The sequence below is a fragment of the Lichenostomus cassidix genome, chromosome 20 (genome assembly GCF_008360975.1).
Source record: "Lichenostomus cassidix isolate B80296 chromosome 20, HeHo_3.0, whole genome shotgun sequence".
In the NCBI taxonomy this organism is placed as follows: domain Eukaryota; kingdom Metazoa; phylum Chordata; class Aves; order Passeriformes; family Meliphagidae; genus Lichenostomus; species Lichenostomus cassidix.
In genome coordinates, this window is record NC_139500.1 from 9,064,495 (window position 1) to 9,083,155 (window position 18,661).

Consider the following 18,661-nt stretch of genomic DNA (forward strand, 5'->3'; position numbering starts at 1 on the left):
GCTTGGGTTCTCCAGCACTACAAAGTTATCCTGAGAGAACTTTTTGCCTTCCCCCTGTCCCACCTCAAATCAAAAAGGTCCCTGAGGTGGAGCAGCTTTTCTAACTGCCTGTACCTTTGGGAACAAACAGCTACAGAGGGTGTGAGCTGAGATCCAGACATGTCCTCAGTGTTTGCTAGGACTGTGTCTACACACATGATTACTGGCAGGAGGATCTCCCAGCAGCACTGTGCTGAGCTGGCTGTGGAACCTGTTGGCATAATATGAAGTGACAAGAAGCACTGCTTGGGGCTTAAAAAATAGTTAAGATCTGAAAACAGCACACATGCAGGTAATGGTAGGAACCAACCTGGAGCAGGCTGTGGGGGAGTTTGCTGTAGCACATGACCCCCTGGGCTTGGGACAGTTCTGTGTCACTAACCCTTTAGCTCACCTCAGCATCCAAGGCCATGAGGGAGGGATCTGCACTGCAGGTTGGGTTACAACCCTTCCTTATTACCCTCACTTCATCACACAGAGGAACTATTAAAAATCATTCCTGGTGCAGCCAGGGAGCCCAGCTCACACAAATCTCTAGCTCTGGACACTCAGCAGAAGTGGGGAGCAGTAGATGGTGAGGAACAAGAGCACACAGATTGGGTTAAATGTGCAAAGAGTGATCCATACCAAGACATCTGCCAGACAGGAAACAGCCTCAGCAGCACAAGGTGGCAAGAAATACTAAATGCCACCTGTATTTGTGTACATGTAGCCATGGCCTCTCTACACCTCCTTCCAGGTAAAGCAACCACCACAAAGATGCTTTCGAAACCACCTGTCTGTATTGTGGCTGCAAACACTGCTCACTCATCTGTCAACTTCCTCTCCAAACAAGCACAATATACTGAACTCCTCATTATCATACCCCTCAACACACACTCCCTCCACCAAAAAATCCCCTTGCATGGCACAGGAGGATGTTTTCCCTCCCAGGGAATCTCTGTTGTGATAGGATGGAGAGGAGTCAGCCTGCCTGGCTCAGGGACCACAAACACTGTCCATGCAAGGCACACCTCTGTGCACAGTCCTTCAAGCAAACTGATCTTGGGCTTCTGGAAACAGAAGAGAAAGCTAAACTCAACCCTAACGTACTTTTCAACCTTGATAACAAATTTATGTGACTTTACTGATGACACTTTCAAAGTGCATTGTGTAGATCCACCTCCCTTCCTCACACACACGGAAGTGTTCTGTGACTGTATTTCAAGAGAATGAGAGGAAATGCAGCCATAAAAATATGGTTCTGTAAGCTTATGGCCATAAAACAGCTGCCTTCATTTTGCCCTTCAAGTGCTCCCTTTCAAAATGCTGACATTCTCCCCTCTCTGGAATAATGTAGAAAACTCGTGGGTATATGACACTCACAGAGAGCAACAGGAAAAATGGGCCAGAGAGCAAAAATACACCACTGAAATGTCCCTTCCTGAAACCTCATTACAAGGGAGAGAGGCAGAAGAAAAATAAAATGCATGTTGAGAAACACATTTGTTCCAGGCAATGAACTCTCACATTCAAGGTGTGTCAGTTGCCTTCTCCATATAAAAGTTATAATTGGCAGAGAAATAACACAGGCTGGCCACCATTGTTCCTAACCTACTGCTCAACAGTGAAGGGTTACTTAATCCTCATGTTGAAAATAAAAATAAACAGCTGTCAGTTACCAACACAACTTAAACATGCTGGAAGTGGAATGGAGTGTCAAAATCCAGCACATTTGGAGGGTGTGGGGAATCACAATTTTACATGGCACATCAGGAAATGTCTAAATAATCTTGAGAATGCCACATGCAGGGCCCTTTAGACAACTCTTGATCATAAATTCTACTCCACTAATCAGGAAAAGAGATTCTCCAGCCAAGCTCAGCACAGTTCCTACAGGCAGATTTTAAAACAAGCTTAGAGCAGGATTCTCAAGCACAAAGAAATCTTATGTAGAGTTTTGAAAATTCCAAACTCCCAAAGTCCATTCAGTGCACTGAAATCTTTGGAAAAAACACACCTGCACACCACGTGGGTGGAGGAAGAGGAGTGACTGAAAACTCTCATCCCACGGTGTGAGCCACTTAATGCTGAGTTTTTCTGGAATTGTGTGCTCTTAGCCTTACTGTCCCTTTAGCAAAGGTGACCTTAGCACAAATCTTACCTTCCTGTCAAGAGGGAAATGAACTCAAGCACAGATAATTCAGACAGCACCGCCCTTTGTACACCAGCTGGTGAAATACAGATCACCTAAATAAACAGCTTCCTGTTTTAGGCAACAATTCCTGGGGAGGAAAAACAATACCCTCCTAGACAGCTATTTCTTATGGAAAGAATCTCTGGCTAAATAGGGCATTCTTTTTCTACACTCCTGATAAAGAAGTGACCACAATAGTTTCATGTGATCTGGGTACACCCTCAAGTCCTGCGGTGTCCTATTGCCACATCTCTGTCCACCTGCTGCTCTTCACAACATGCAGGTGTCACACACAGAACAATCACTGGTTAAAAAGGACACTCTAAACAGAAGTCAGGCACCCACTGTGGCACCCTAGAAATCATGGTCTCTGTGTTTCAACATCCTTTTCCTCTTTAACACGTGTTCCCTTCACAGCTGTCTCCAACTTTTTGTTTAAACTGAAGAGGAAGAAAGGGGAAGTTAAGAATGCCATTTAATTCCCCAGTACTGTTTGCTTTCCAGGTCCACTCTAAACCTTATTCCACAGAGCAGGGGTGGGACAAGACACCCCATCGAGAGAACACCCTCTTTTCCAGGAGAAGGGCACAGTGCCCTATGCTGGAGCAGCCTGGAGAGGAGATACAGCCAGATCAGGAACATTGACAAACAGACAGGACCATACCAGATGCCATCACAAAATTGGTCAGGAAACAAATTCACAGACTGGACTGCAGCTGAGTCGCAGCACCAATGTCTTTGTGCCACAGCACTTCACGGTGTCCATATGGGTACTCTGCCCACCCATGGCAGGCGGGAGCCTCAAATCACACCGCAGGCTCTGCTGCTGCCATGCCCATGCCATGCCTTCAGTCACAGGGCAGCAACCAAGCAGGGAGGAGCCTCGAATTCCAAAGCAATTCAAGTCAACACCTCCCAAAACACCAGCTTGCATTTTGTGATACCATGGACTTTTGGGTAAATCAGATATTTGGCTGTGGGAACACATTCAGCAATGATACCAACAGTCCTGCCCTCCACTAGCTTGGAGTTTTAGTTCGCTTTGTCTAAACTGCCAAAATTTTTGCTGGCAAAGGAAAGTTAGTCCTACAAGGGACTATAAAAGAAAGAAGTAAGTCAGAACTAATATCTAAGTGATGGCTTGCACATCTCTCAGAGCCAAACACAGCAGATTTCAGGAAAAGAAACCAATTTCTACCAAGAATTAACAGAGGAAGTGTTGAGTGTCACAATTTATGCTCAGCAACGTGTTGGTGGCAGACAGCCCTGACCAGACTGGGATTTTCCCCTGTTCATTTCTGCATTGGCTAAGGCTGGAGCTTCTGCAAAAATAAATTCTCCAAAGGCATAAGTGAGAACTCAGCAGCAGTGGCCCACGTCCACCATACACGTGCCTCTGCCTTGCACAATCCTTCCTAGGAGATGGTCCGGGAACAGGGAACAAAATGTGTCAAACCTGGCTCAGCATGGCGAAATTCACAGAATGAGGAAAAGAAAGCAAAGCTGCATAGGGAACTTCCCATAAGAGGCATGGAAAAAACGTCATGAGAGCCTGTCAGAGATCATAATCTGCGTTCCCATAGCCAGCATATTCCACACCCACGACTGATGTGAGCCTACCACCACTCATAGAAGCTGGATTCCCCTTTTTATTCCTCCTCCACTCTTTTCCAGGTGAAAACGGCTCTTGTGGCAACTCCCCCGTCCACCGCAACAGCCCGGGGGTGCCTCCTCTCCTTTTTCCAGCCAAGAGCTTGTCTCCAAAATGCTCCGTTGTCCCACACAGCCTTGGGGATTCTGCTGTTAAGTCAGTGACAATTCTTATACCTGAAGCCAAGCAAGCAGGACTGCTCACAACGAGCCCCAGCAGCCAAGAGCCAATGACAGAAGGGGTAGGGCAGAGCATGAGGGACTTTGGCCATCTTATGAGGCTAAACAGAAGAAATCACGTACCAGAAGAAACCTCCCGAAAGAAGCCAACCAAGCCCTGTAACGGAAAGGTGCTGCCAGGGCATACCAGGGCTCAGAACAACATCCTGGTGCCCGATGAACTAAAGCTAAAATGAGCACAGCTGGGCAGCAGCTGCCAAGAGCCTCAGTGCCTACAGGAACTGGTTTAGAAATGAAAGGAAATACCCGGCTACAATAATTTCTTGTATGGTTGGTATTTCTCTCTTTAGCAAGGGCTGCTCAGCCGCGTTATTGAGCACACTGACACCAGCACAGATGGGCAGGGACAGAGGCTGGGGAAGCCTTATCTCCAAAATCCTTTGTTGTCCCACACAGCCTTGGGAATTTCCCTGTTCAGGCAGTGACAATTCTCATACCTGGAGACAAGCAAGCACCGCGGGTCAAAACGAGCACCCCCAGCCAAGAGCTGATCACAGAAGGGGTAGGGCGGAGTGTGACGGACTCTGTCTTTTAAGCAACTTTTAGCGAAGTCACTGAAGACACTGACCGCGGGCAGGGGGCAGAGCTGGGGATGCCCTGGGCAGGCAGAAGTCAGAGAGCTGGTGCTGTTCACTGGACACAGAGCGAGCGGGGGGCTGGGGGCTGGGGTCGTAGGGAGCGAGCGGGCGTCGGCATGGGGATGGGGATGGGGATGGGGATGGGGATGGGGATGGGGATGGGGATGGGGATGGGGATGGGGATGGGGATGGGGATGGGGATGGGGATGGGATCGGGGCAGCACCAGGTCCTCCCCCGCGCCAGGGGGCGCTCTCGCGCGGCGGCGGCGGCACTTCCGTCGCGGGCGGCGGGCGGGCGATGGCGGCGCAGTTCCGCAGCTACGTGTGGGACCCCGCGCTGATCGTGGCGCAGATGGTGCTGCTGCAGGCGGGATACTACAGCTCCCTCGGGCTCTGGCTCGCCCTCCTCGGCACCCTGGGCAGCACCGGGCCCTCCCTCCAGCAGGTGTTCAGCGACGAGGTGAGGGCGCGCCCCGGCAGGTCGCCGTGGGCACAGGGCCCTGGAGCGGGGCGGGCTGGCTGAGGCTCTCCCGGGGAGGACAGAGCCCGCTCCCGTGTCGGCATTCCTGCTGCTAGGGACAGCCCTCTGCCAGGGAGCACCCCGCTGTGGGCGCAGAGCTTCCCTAGCCTTTTAGCAGCCCCCCAGTACGTAGACCCGCTGTCTTAGGTGTCATACCTCTCGGTATGGAGGTAGAGTTGTCCCTGTAAATAGGTGGTACCCCGGGGTAGGGGCAGCACTCGGGTGTGCGTGGGTGGTAACCCCATATAGAGACAGACACCCTGTACTGGTGGTGCCCCTCTGTAGAGGGAGAGCACTTTGCTGTATAGGTGATATCCCCGTATAGAGACACCCCATATAGGTACCCTCGGCATAAAAACAACTCCCCCTGCCCCTAGAGGCAACCCCAGTATGGACACTGCACCCTCAGCTTAGGTGGTTCCCCTCAGCATAGAGCCAGACCTTTCCCTTTCCCATAGGTGCCCCCAGGCAGAGAGACATGCCCAGCTCCTCGTGTAGATCCTGACTCATGCAGGGCTGTGCCACGGGAGATTTCGGGCTGCGATTTGTGCCGCGGGTTCCTACTAATAGTCCCATGTAGATTTTAGGCTTCTCAACCCCGCCGGGGAGGCTCTCCATGATGGCTTTCATCCTCAATGCACTTACCTGGTAAGTCTGCAGCTAGCTGGAGCACCTGCATCTTGTCCTTTCGTATCATTAAACTGTAAAAGAATTCAGTGTGATGTACTGCCTCTCTCCAAACATCTCCCAAAATCCCTGTGCCTGCTTAAGCATGTCTGCTAAGGGCAGCTGGGGACTGCTGACTCTTGGCTTTCTAGAACCTGGAAAAGCCATTTCACTTCACTGCCTCAGTTTCCCAGCTGGGAATGAGATTTGCCTCTGTGAGAGATTTTTCTAAAAGTTAGAATTAAGGGATCTCAGCAAAGACTGATATATAAACACTAATGTATTTTACCACAGGGCAGAGATTACTAGGGGAGATAGTTTAAAAATTCCTGCCTGTTCTCTGCACTGAAATCTCATTTCCCTGCCATCATGTAATTAAAAAGCTGTAAGCCTGTCAGTGTTGCTGCAGCGGCTGGGATGGAGGTCAGAAACAACCTATTCTTCAAATATTTGAAGAAGTTCTAAAACAACTACATAATCAGCTGCTGATAGCTCTTGCTGCACCCCCTTTTCCATAGGTCTGGTGGAGTTCATTAATCTCTTATCTTTATTTTGCAGTGCCCTGGGCTTGCTGTACTTCATCCGCCGAGGGAAGCAGTGCCTGGATTTCACCGTCACTGTTCACTTCTTCCACCTCTTGGGCTGCTGGATCTACAACTCACGCTTCCCCTCGACGCTGACGTGGTGGCTGGTGCACATCGTGTGCACGGCGCTGATGGCAGCCATCGGGGAGTACCTGTGCATGAGGATAGAGCTGCGGGAAATCCCCCTCAACTCTGCCCCCAAATCCAACGTATAGACTGGCTCTGGCAACAGCGTGCTGCATTATGTCATTGTACCCAGCACAAGTGCATCCGATGCCTCAGAATCATCCCTGAAGAAGCACAGCAGGTCTGTTTAGACTTTATGATTAATTTTTTTTTTTTTTTGGACCTCGGTGACTGCATGAGTGTGAGCGTCTCCTCTGGCATCAGCTGACAACGGGGGAGGAGCAGATGTTTATTTTGTTAACACAAAGTATTAATATGACTGTATGGAGAGTGTTCCCTTAAGCTCTTCACTCATGGGACTGTTAAAAGCCAGGTAGCAAAACTTGGTGCGTGAGGAGCATTTGGAATTTAACGATGTGGGAGTGCCCTGTGTGGGTAACACAATGGTCAGCTCTTCTTGCGGGAGCTGGCACGGTGAGCAGTGGGGCTGGGAGTTGCTGCTCCCAATCTGTGACTTGTTTGGGCTTTGGTTGGGAAAAGAGTCGAGGAAATGAATGGATGGGGAGAAAGAAAATAGTTGTACTTACCTGAATCACCAGCTGAGACACTAAATAACCTGTAACATTAGATGGGTTTGTTTGCTGTTTCCATGTTTGATACATAGAGGTGACAGACAGCAGTTTGCTGAAGAAATCTTTTGTAATAATAAAAATATTATGTTGCTGTGAGTGTTACGGCTCTCCTGGGAAGCTGAGCACTTCAAGGAATACCACGAGTGTCTGTACCATGGCAACAGAAGGATGCAGCCAGAGAACACAAGGCTGGGAGGTGCCCACTCTCTGGGGCACATAAAATTTCCTACAATAAACATTTCATACCTCTGCTCTGAAAGGAAGGCATCATTGAGTGCTGTCTTGTGAACTGAGCTGGCATAATCACACTTCAGAGGGGGTGTCAGCAGTCCAGGATCTCCACATGTCCAGCCTGAGCCTGGAGCTGTCCTGGGGAAGCCTGCAAAGGTGTCCTGGAGCCATGATGCTCTTCCCCTTTGTCTGGGCCTTCCTGTCAGGCTTCAGCAGTCTAGCAACAGATCTGGCCTGGTAGAGATGATGTTAGTAAGAGACTGCTGTTATTCCTTGAAATAGTAGGATGTGCCTTTATTTAGAGGCACATTATTTATTCAAATAAACTTCACCAGGCGGGGACACTCCCTTACTGCTGAAGGGCCAGAGCCAGGTCGTTCCTCCAGATCCAACAGCCCAAGCAAGCAGCCCCACACACTGCCTGGCTTCCACTGAGGGATGGCCAGGCCATGCAATCCCAAAGCCAGGTCTAGACACAGATTTTTCTCCCGTGCAGCATCTTGCTGCAGTAACTTCCCTTTGTATGTTAATATTTGTAAATGTTAATTTGCAGAAGTTATTTGCTAATTCAGCGTGTTGAAAAGTGGTGGGATGATGCAAGACTGAAGTTGATAAACTGTTTGAAGCTGCTCTTTTGACTTTTGTTACTGGGGAGCTGAGCTGTGTTTCAATCCCTACTCTCACACTCAGACACTGTAAATTGGGGCAGGATGGCATCCTGCTGCTTTACATACTCAGCAGGTCTCCTTCAGAGGAGGATTTCCATCTACACAAATAGTAACCAGCACTTTTTATACTGGGGGATTTCACCAGGAGCCCTTCTTGACCAAAGGCCATGTAAGCATAGTTTCAAGCAGCAGCAGCCTTTCCGAGGGAAGAGTTTACACAGGTGTTTCTCTGGGCAGGAGCCAGCCTGGAGGGCCAGCCCAAGATAACTTCCTAGGGCTGCTCCTGCAGCAAGGCAGTCAATCCCTTCTCAAAATCTGCTCATTTCTCACATACAAGGATACTTGCCTTTCTCCCAGTCACCTCAGCCTGGATATAACTGGTCTCCAGTAGGTGCCAGTATCTCCCTCAGAAAGGAGCAGGGACTGTGCATGTGGTTGGGATGAGGGCGGGGAGCAGAGGGCAGCTCTGCCTCGGGGTGACAAGCACTGGCATGCTGTTAGTCATGTTTTAAGGCTCCTTCAGGGTCATTTTGTCCTCTACTGCTTTTTGGTGCTGTTCTTGAGAAAGAACATCCCAGTTCTGCAGGGACAAGGAAAGTTTGCAGGTTTACTTCAAGGCTTAATACTACACCGAAGTGTGGTGTGAACTCCTGTGTTCTTCGGGGCTGTTCTTAAGGCAAGTGGGAGCTGAAGATTAATTACAGTGAATTTGAGAGCAAGGAGACAAAGCCACATTCTTCTAGCTGCTCCCAGAATTGCTGTGGGCCTCTACAAACAGAGCTGCCACCTTTGTTCCCCTGCAAGAACAAAGGTGAAGACTTTGGACTAAGGAACACTTAACCCATTTCTTTTTGAATACACAAGATATGCTATAACTGCTTCAGCAGCTTCCCTGGGGGGGTTTAAATCTGAGGACAGCTTTGTATCTGGAAAAACTCATAGCAAGGCCATGAGAAGAATCCTTGACAAATGGGGCTTTAACACTGAGGCTGCAGGACATCCCAGGAGCTGCACTGCATCAGCATGAAGTGTGCTGTAGGATCAGAAATCTTTCTGAAGGGCTGCTGGCTGCCTAGGAAAACTGAATGGGGGTATTACTTTTTTTTTCAAAGGACTTCTACTGTAATTGTCCTAGTCATGGAGGAAGTTCTGCTAAAAATGAAATACTGATTGAGGAAACTCATCACTCCCATACTGTGAGACCTAGTTTTCTGTCACATGCTTTCAGTCAGATTTAGAAGCACCTTTGGCTTTAAAAAAAATCTGCTGCTCCATACCAGAACAGTGGCAGATGGTCTTTGTTTCTTAATGAATCTTTGGGGGGGGGAGGTTTGTGTGCAATAGTTGAGGGATTTGCTTCCAGGGAAGATATGTCCCAACACCTGCTCTTCTCAGAGACAGTGGCAGTGACAGTCAGCCATTTGCATCCATGGTTTTGCAAAGAGAAGATTTGCAGATCTGATACTTTTACCTTCCCTTTCCTCAGAGCTGTTTCAATGCAGAAAATTTTGAGAGAGAAGAATTGCCAAATTCAAAGAGAAGGCAAGGGTTGTGGGGTTTTAGGGGGCTGTGTGTATTTCTTTTCCTAAAGTCATTAAAGAGCTGTTTTTAAACAAAGAGTAGGTACAGGAGCTGGATCCAAAATACTCCAGTCTTGGTTGTACATGACACGCCCCTGCTTCAACTTTCACCAGACACAAGAGATAATGGGGGAGGGGGGAACAGGATCAAACAGCAAGCAATGATGTTGGAGTGGAGTGAGAAGAAAAAATGAAGTGTCCTAGTGGTTCACTCCAGGTTTTACCATGTTCTGATTTACTCTTTCTCCACTATTCACCCTAAGGCTTTGTGCCCCAGATGCTGAGTGCTGAATACATAAGTAACAACTCTGTTGTTTGTAGAAAGCCAAGGTGCACTGAACTGCTGTCTGAACACCAGCTGCTCCTCCCTGGCTTATTTCTTGGAATTTGGCTCAATTTCTTCATTCTCTCCTGCTGCTGCAGGAGCAGAGTGTTGAGTGAAGGTAAGAGGAAGAACATGAATCCCAAAGGAAAGCAGCATGCCCAACATCATTGTTAGCAAAAAGATCCTTTGCTCTATAAGCTTTCCCACTGCCTGGAATGCATCTGGTGGGATCTGTGGTGTTAGCAGGGCCCTGGGTCCCCTGCTCACACTGTAGAGCACACACCCCATGGCCCTGTGTAGCCAGAGAGGGCACAGAGATCCATCAGCATCCTTAAAACACAGACTGCCTTAGGCTAACCAATGATAGTGTCGTGTTTTGCTAACATACTCAGAAATCACTTGCAGACACCTCTGTGTTCCATGTACTTCCATGCTTGTACTGAAGCTGCAAAACTGACAACACTCTGAGCCACAAAGGAGACAAGAGGAGACTGTGGTGTTGAGCAAGAGCCAGGACAAATAACTTCTGCCATGCTGTTGGCTCTACAACAAACTTTAATACTCTAATTACACACTTTTATCCACAGAGCTGCTTACAGGTACCTTGGGGAAAGCTTTAAAGCAGGAGAATTGATACAAATCCCTTTTGTCCTCCTAGCTTGATACTCCCTCACACCCGCAAATGTTTTGGACCTCTATGTCCTTAGAAAAGGGATTTACACACAACACATAAGTTACTCAGGAATTCAGATGTGTGCAAGAGAAGTCATGCAACTATGACTATTGTTCAGCAGGGGTTTTACCATGTCCTCAAAGAAAAAAGGCCAGTACAGGGCAGTAATGGTCTCCCTTCAGCCTGTGACCAGACAGACACCATCCCCTGCACCTTACAGAGCAGTGGTAAAAATACCCATCTTGTCTTGGGTGCCCAAATCACAAACCTGGAGAGTTTGGAAAGAGTCGGCAAAGTTAACAGGTTTCCTTCCAGTAGCCATTGAAAAAGTGCAAAAGTGTCCAGCATTCATCCTTTTTTCCAGAATTCATTTTTCCCCAAATCCTCTGCCCCTTATCTACAAGTCCCCAAATTCTCCAGCCAGCCAGATCTGTGCCTGTGCCTTGAGGCAGAAAAGGACAGGAGTTATTCCAAATTACAGAGAAATTTCAACACCATGGAGATGCTGCCGAGTTCTTCCATGTCTCACAGGCACAGGAAGGAGCTGGGAGTTTCTGAGCTTCACGCAGTGTATTCCTCAAAGGTTTGGGAAAAAGATCTGAAAGATGCCATGCCACACTGCCACCACCTTTGCTGGGATACTCACAGAGCTGCAGTTTATAAGTTCAGCCAAGTGACAATGAGGGGGATGCTGAGGATGGAAATGTTGGGAACACGGGTCCAGGCAAAGCTTTGTGCCGTGCTGGGGCTGCAGAGGTCGAACAAGCTGCCTTGAAATCTGGTTTTTTGGGACTCCCTTCTCAGCATCTCCCAGACGGCTGCTGCTTCCTTCTGGCACTCCCAGAGCACTGTCAGGGCACAGGTGTGGAATTCATCCCAGTACCTGCAGCCAGGGAGACATCACACTGTCAGTCCCTTTGCACTCCCACAGTGCTGGATGCCAGGCAGAGCCTTGCTCCCCTCAGCCTCCGAGCAGAAACAATCCTCGTGTTTTGTACAAGTTGCCCAGACTATTCATCCCCTCCATCATCTGCCAAAACATCTTGGCTAAAACTCCAAATCTCAAAACACTGAAATTATTTATTCCTTTTTTCCCCCCCTTTTCTCTGGAAGTCAATAAAATCCATTATTTTCCATCAACAAATGTTTCCTTGAGTATCTCACACAGGCTGCAAACAAAGACCCAGCACATCTCATTCATCACTTTCTCCAAGCTTTCTCTGAGCAGAGTCAAGGGCAAATGGGAGCACAAAGCATGGAGAAGGACAAGAGCTCCCACAGACTGTTGCAGCTTTAGCTGAGGTATGGGCAGGGGCAGGAGGAGGTATTCACTTTGTTCTCATTAGAATAGTCTCCATTTATCTGCTGGGTATTACTTGCACAAGTAGAAGCGGTTCAGTGGAAAGAGGCTTTTGGGGAGTACCAGAGAAAAAAGACAGAACAGACAAAGATAATCCATGGTCCTGCAGGAATAAACAGGGAATTGCTCTGCTGTCCTGTCCCACATGGGCTGGGGACTGCCTAGAGGGCAGGAGCCCTTGCTCTCATGCTTTCCCTGTGCCTGTCAACACACCAGACACACATGCCACCCCTCAGGAAGGGGATGCAGCCCAGCGGGCTGAGTGGGACACCATGCACCCGAAAAGGACAGCACGGTGCTGTCTGAGTGCGCTGTGCTGGAGATGACACCTTGTGCAGACAGGCAAACCTGGGCACTCTGCTTGCTTAGACCCAGGGCTTACGTCAGAACACCAGCTGTGAGGGAGTTCATTAAACCGAGCCACTGTGGCAGAATAAACGTCCCCAGATAATGAGAAAAGCTGGTGCCAACCCTGGCAACCTCCGGCGCTCCCTCCCGATCTGCAGCGGCAGCAGAAAGCAGCTCGGACAGGTAAGAGTTAAACCTGACCCATGTCTTCAGGCAAAGCAAGCTGGGGGAAGGTGAAGGGGAATGGCAGCTCCTGCCTGGATCTGCTTTCAGCTGGGATGGCAATTCCCAGAGTTTCACCCTTCACGGCCCCCATCTGCTCAGGCAGGCAGGCTGCTGGCAAGCACCTTGCCCGGCCGGCTCTGGGGCAGCGCTGCACACAGAGCTGAGACACCACCAGCCCCCGCAGCAGCTCCTGGCTCCCTGTCCATGCCTCACCCACGCTCCTGCAGAGGGGACCGCGGCACCAGGAATGCAAGCAGCAGTGGATAAGGCTGAGTGTCAAAGACAAATAATTCAGAAATGTTTCCTGGCAGGAAGCTGGGACATCATCAGCTTCCTGCCGTGGAAGATCCCAGGACCTGTTCGGTGATGGGCTGTGCCTCTGAGCTGTAACAAAACCTCAGCTCGCACATTTCACATGAGCTTCAGCAAAGGAATATCTCCTCCAGCAGCCAGCAGCATCATGGGCTGGGCTGATTGATGGGTGTTTTCTAACACCAAGAAGCGTCCTCTAAAAAAAACCCCAAAAGTATCAATTCTGTCCAAACCAGAGCAGTTCCCATTTCAACCCAACCTTAGGCAGGTGCCAGAGAGTTGCTCATCCTGATCCAGGCTGTATCCTGGAGAAGAGGGAATACAGAGCAGGTCACACCCTGCAGCGTGGTTTCCAGCAGCTCAGAAAGCCTGACCGCAGGGCACTCAGCCCTCCACCCTGTTCTGCCAGGTTTCCACCACCCCCAGGCACCAGGGTTTCCCATCATTGCTCTCTGCACTTCCTTGTAACTCCTGTTCACTCCCCACAGCTCGCTCTGGAGACACAAAACTGCCTCCATTTATCTCTACAAACATTTTACATCCACCTTGCCGTTTATGCTTGTTTGCTTTTTAAGCGGACCTTTCCCCAAACCTGCCCACCACCACCCCTTCTTACCCAGCTCTTCAGTTCCGCTAAAGTTAACGTCCTACCAATATCGTCATCTCAGGGCATCGCTACAAACTCAGGCAAACCACGGCAGGGACAAATCCAAGCCTGAAGAATGAAGGACAGGGAGGGAGAAGGCTTGTTTTGGGCAGCAGGACCCACCTGGTGCCCGGTGCAGCCTGCTCCCGGCAGCGCTGAGCCCTGGAGCAGAGCAGCCACTTGCACATCACTGCCTGAAACCTGGGGTCCAGGGGAGATTTTCCAGGGCTGCAGAGCGGGTTGGGTCCTGCCAGCGCCGCTCCTCCTGGCTACAGGCATGCAGGGTCTGATGGGACCAGTCCTGGGGGCTGGAGATGCTGCCAAGGACCAGGGATACAAACTCCGGTGGGAGACAGGCAGGGGATGGATGGATGGATGGATGGATGGATGGGTGGATGGATGGATGGATGGATGGATGGATGGATAAAGGGAGCTCACCGGGTCTATCTGAAACCGGGGTGAGGCGTGGAGCACGTGTGTGTGCAGGCACGACCGGACCCAGGAGTGCAGAAGAATTCAGACAGGGGCAACGCCAAAAGCCAGGCTGGCCAAGCACCGTACTCACCTGCAGACTCGGTGCAGCCCCTGCAGCTCGATGCTCTCCTCCTCCTCATACGTGGCCATGCTGTCCCCCAGCTTGAGGACACAGTCCGAGAGGCCCCGGTAAGCGTCGGCACAGGAGGGTCCTGCTGCCAGCAGCCCGGCCAGGTGCCCTGCCAGCACCGGGGGGCGAAGTGAGCACGGGCGCCTTTGCAGATAGAGCCCACCTCTGCCCCGGGGTGCCCCGGCTCGGCGAGCGGCCCCTTCCATGCAGGACGGCCACGAGCCCCGGCGCTGCCGGCGTTTGCTCAGATCCCGGCGGACACGGAGCCCGACCCGAGCCCAGTCAGTCCGGGCTGCCATCCCAGCACCCCCGGCCCGGGGCGGCGGGCAGGGACCGGCGGGGGACGGCCAGCGGCTTCGGCAGCGGGACCCGCCGGGGAGACCCCGCCCGGACGGAAGGAGAGAGGGAGGGAAGAAGGGGACACCTCATCGCATCGCCCCCCGCCCGGACACCACAGACACCGCCCGGTCCCCCCGCCCCGACCCTCGCCCGGGCATCCCCTCACCCAGAGCGAGGAGCAGCACTGCCGGGCCTCGCCGCTGCCCCATCCCGCCGCCGGCTCCGCCGGGCTCGGGCTCCAGCCCCGCTCCCGCTGCCGGTGCCCACACCACCGGGGCCGGCAGCGCTCCCCTCCCTCCCGCCTCCGCGGGGAGGGCAACCGTACCCGGTCGCCGCTAATGAGAGCCTTCGGCCGTGGCTAATTAAGGAGGGGGCTGGGCCGAGGCTAACGAGCGTGCGAGGGCACCCCTGCCCCGCACCCCGCAGCCCCGGGATCCCGCAGCCCTGCACCTCCCCGCATCGCATCCCGCCAGGACTCTGCCAGCACCCACCGCTCCCCACATACTGCATGCACCTCCAGGCAGCAGCGCCCACGGCCCCCGGCACCAGCATCCTCACCCGAAAGCCCCCTGCCGCCTGCCCACCACAGCCTCTCCTGCCCACTGCAGGTGTCACCCGAGGGGGGGACACGGGACAAGTGCCCGCTGCCAGCAGCAGGAATCCAGGCAGGGCGAGGATCTCTTTGCTTGGCTTGAGTCTCTTGAGCAGCACAGGGGAATGCAATGAAAGGTGGGAAGCAAAGGCCAGAGCATTTGAATAGTCAAAGGCTTAAACATCAGTACCTACAGCTCCAAAACCTTCTGTCCAGACCCTGGCTCCAGCAATTCCCAAGGCTGCATGGGCTTTGTGGCATCAGTTGGAATTTTGCATCTCGGTGGCCTGATCCTAGCCCTCACTCCAGGAATCTCTTTGGCTCCAGCAGGAAGGGCAGCAGAAAGTTTCCTGCCTGCTTTGGTGGCATTACTGTGGAGGCTGGTCATGTCAGACCCTACTCTTTGCTGGTGACAGCTTTGCTCTTGGGGACACTGCTCTGCACCAGTCCACAAACACAACTAGTAGCAGGACCTTCATATGTGGGACCCCTCTGTGCACAGGTACCCCCACCCACGGGACAGCTGTGCCAGCACCCCCAGACAACTCCAGCCCCAGGAACCTGGAGCAATTGGAAACCACAACTCTGCAAACACTGAATTTACCCAAATCTAGTGCAAAGAGAGCTGGGGTGTGAAAAACAAAGACTATTTCTTTACAAAAGAGCAGCAAAACCAATGAAATACAAAATTTATCTACAGACAAGCGCCACGTGCTCTATGACCATCAGTCCTGGAAGAAAAGCAAGCAGCACAGTCATTTCAGCCAGGCCACTGAAGCACATTCCATTTGTCACCAGCCTGGAACACACAGGGGAGAGCCTGGCCCAGAGGTGTCACCACATGCCCACAGCTACCTGCAGGGACAAGCCAGCCCCAAGGGCGTTTGCCCAGAACCTGCACAATGCCCCAGGACACAGGGCTGCTCCACGGCACTAAGAGCAGGGTCTGTGCAGAATAGCTCAACCACCCCTAAAGAAGTGGGGTAGGATGGAGAGGAAATTCCTCTGGGACAGACACCCTCTACCAGCCCTGCCTGCTCCATCTGTGACTAGGGCTGGTGTCCTGCTGCCCGCACACAGCCTCCAGCTCTACTAGCTCTCATGCCAGCAGCTGGCATCCAGGAATGTCTACATGGCGTGGGGCCCAAGCACATGGGGATATAACACCCCAGGGGCTTGGCAGGAGCCTCCTCTAGCACCACACAGGGACTGTTAGCACTAGAACTGGGATCCTTCCCTCGGGACAGGGCATGGCCAAGGAGCCGGCTGGCTGCAGGCATGGAGTGGTGCTGCAAACCCCATGCAGGCTCCCCCCTCCTCGCCTCGCCTGCGGAGATTCTCGTTTCTCGGCAGCCACATTCCTTTGAGGGTGTTTATGGTTTTTCTGTCTCCCCGCTGTCCCAGGCTAAAATCACCCCTTTTAAGGGAGCCACAGGACCACGGGTTGCTGGAGCCTTGCCACCTGCAGGCTGCTCCTTTGCAATGTATCGCCTCATTTACTGGAAAAGCAGCCTTGTCTTGCCTTGTTTTTCTCTTGACTCCACAATCTTCTGATGGAGTAGAGCTGCAGCTCACTCCCAGCCCCATCCACGCACGCCTCCCAGAGAATAAGATGTATTTTCACCAGCAAGTGATTCACCTGTGCCTGGAACTGGTTTGCCTTTCCTCCCCAGCTGTTTCCTCCCCAGCTCCATCTTCACCCCGCAGCTCCCTGACTCACCTCCCAAACCTCTAATAATCGGGAAAAACCTGAGCAGGAAGGGCAGGAGGAACAAGTCATCTTACATTTTGTCCCGATGAGAGGGGCACTTTGATGCTGGCTCGCCTGGGGTCTTTTGGCAGGAGCTGGACTCTGTGTCGTGGAGAGAAGAGGTGACATTCCAACCTGGGCTCGTGACCTGGGCATTTGCAGTTAGGGCAAGAGCTGTTGACACAAGGCAGTGCAGTGAGCCTGCACTGGAGGCATGAGGGAGGCAGGGATGCTGCGGCAGCCGAGACAGACCCTGCAGGTTTCTGGCAAGGCTTATGCTTAGGGCTCCGTACCAGAAGTGGAGACTCTCCACTGACTCCAGCGTCACTTCTGTCCCCTCTCACCTTTTGGCCGGGGGCAGGCACGCTTTGCTACGAGTAAAAAAAAAAAAAAATCATTATGTAGAGCTGGCTTGCTTGCAATTGTTTAATTGGAATAAAATGTGTGCCCCGCTGAGCGGCACGGCTTGTGCTGAAGAGCCAGGATGAGTCAGGCTCCGTGCCGATGATATCAGTGCTTTTCCAACGCCCTCCCAGCAAGGCAGGATGGAGGGGCCACGACAGTGAGGGGCCTGGGAACGTGTCCCTCTGCACGGGCAGCACCCACATGTGCCGTTCCCGCAGCGGGGATTCGGGATGCAGTGAGCCCTGGGGACCTCGGGGTGCACCGGAAACTCGTGTGCACACAAACAGCCTCCACGCCTCTCAGTACTGACTGGTGCCAAAAGACACAGACGTGTCACATAGCAGAGACCTGAGCTAATTCCCCGGCCCTGCCTCCTCGCCCCTCCAGTGGCAGGGCCGAGCCGCGTAGGGCAGGGCAGGGCAGGGCAGGGCAGGGGGACAGCAGGGACAGTGCCGACCGGCTGATGCTGCCCGGAGGCCACACGGAGCTGTGAACAAGCCAGCGCCGACAGGTACCCGGCAGAGATTTGCTCCTGTACCTCCTCAGAGACCATAAGCCCCTACTTGTGCTACACCAGCCCGGTCCCCCCAAACCACATCCCACACTACGGTGCAAATCATCAGGCAGGACTGAGGGTGCTTAGGGACAGGGATAAACATTTACGTGGAGAAAATTCAAAACCACCGTGAAAGCTGAAGTCAGTCCCAAGGTGCAGGCTCCGGGTCCCCAGCACAAAGCTGGTTTTCGGCAGCAGGAGGTCCCAGGGGACATAGGGGGGACAGCAAAGCAACAGTAGCCAAAATAGAGCTGGGACGCAAACAATAATCAGTTATCTTTTGTTATGCAGACAGTGAGAGGAACACACTGAGAACGGGACACGCCACAGACACTGGAAACTCCCTTCCAGCCTCCGCAAAGGGCACAGTGGATGTCCCCCATCCCGGCTTGGCAGTGACTAGGCTCCGGGCAGAGCTGGAGCTGGGCACGGCGAGGCACTGACTCACCCTGCTGAGACACAGGAAGGAGGCGGCGGCCAAGTCCTTGGCTCTGCCAAGGAGCAGCCCTGATGTGCAGGGCTGAACGTGGGAGAAAACACCCCAGAGTGGGGTCTGCTGGGGATAACGGTCTCACAAGGCCAAGAGAGAGACGGGGAGGGAGCCCCTGGCCCATCAATACATCATGCTGTCCTCTCTCCCGCGGAAAAGCGTGAGCAGAGCATTTTGAGAAGATAAGCAAAGAAAAAGCAAGCATGAATGGTAACTGTCCTCCCTGCCCAGGCAGATCCCCTACCTCCCCCCGCCTCCCCCTGCCCACCGCCTGCCACACGGGGCACAGATCCTGCCGGAGCAGGGCACCTGCAGCCCACCACTGCGGGCACTGATCTCTGCCTGG

General features: G+C 52.4%; 2 protein-coding genes across 3 annotated transcripts; one reads left to right on the top strand and one right to left on the bottom strand.

The window, feature by feature from the left end:
- Positions 1–4,940: 4,940 nt before the first annotated feature.
- SYS1 (SYS1 golgi trafficking protein) lies at positions 4,941–7,470 on the top strand. Its single transcript, XM_085079368.1, has 3 exons — positions 4,941–5,143; positions 5,784–5,851; positions 6,428–7,470. The coding sequence occupies exons 1-3, from the start codon at positions 4,982–4,984 to the stop codon at positions 6,666–6,668; spliced, it is 471 nt and encodes a 156-aa protein (XP_084935494.1). The 5' UTR covers positions 4,941–4,981; the 3' UTR covers positions 6,669–7,470.
- Positions 7,471–10,552: 3,082 nt separating this feature from the next.
- On the bottom strand, positions 10,553–17,741 carry LOC146428795 (neuritin-like). Of its 2 annotated transcripts, XM_085079365.1 has the most exons (4): positions 17,158–17,741; positions 14,689–17,038; positions 14,145–14,292; positions 10,553–11,571 (listed from the first exon to the last, which is right to left on the bottom strand). In XM_085079365.1, exons 2-4 carry the CDS (start codon positions 14,729–14,731, stop codon positions 11,346–11,348), a joined length of 417 nt encoding a protein of 138 aa, XP_084935491.1. In that variant the 5' UTR covers positions 14,732–17,038; positions 17,158–17,741; the 3' UTR covers positions 10,553–11,345. The 2 variants fall into 2 exon arrangements, with proteins under 2 accessions (XP_084935491.1, XP_084935490.1); XM_085079364.1 differs by lacking the exons at positions 14,689–17,038; positions 17,158–17,741 and having other exon boundaries at positions 14,145–14,620.
- Positions 17,742–18,661: the final 920 nt, after the last annotated feature.

Excerpts from the sequence above, each read along its gene's own strand:
- SYS1 (XM_085079368.1), top strand. The coding sequence starts at position 4,982 with ATGGCGGCGCAGTTCCGCAGCTACGTGTGGGACCCCGCGCTGATCGTG. Across the intron at positions 5,144-5,783 it reads AGCAGGTGTTCAGCGACGAG|ATTTTAGGCTTCTCAACCCC; the intron begins GTGAGGGCGCGC and ends AGTCCCATGTAG. Across the intron at positions 5,852-6,427 it reads ATCCTCAATGCACTTACCTG|TGCCCTGGGCTTGCTGTACT; the intron begins GTAAGTCTGCAG and ends TTTATTTTGCAG.
- LOC146428795 (XM_085079364.1), bottom strand. The coding sequence starts at position 14,482 with ATGGCAGCCCGGACTGACTGGGCTCGGGTCGGGCTCCGTGTCCGCCGG. Across the intron at positions 11,572-14,144 it reads GGGCTGCACCGAGTCTGCAG|GTACTGGGATGAATTCCACA; the intron begins GTGAGTACGGTG and ends CCCTGGCTGCAG.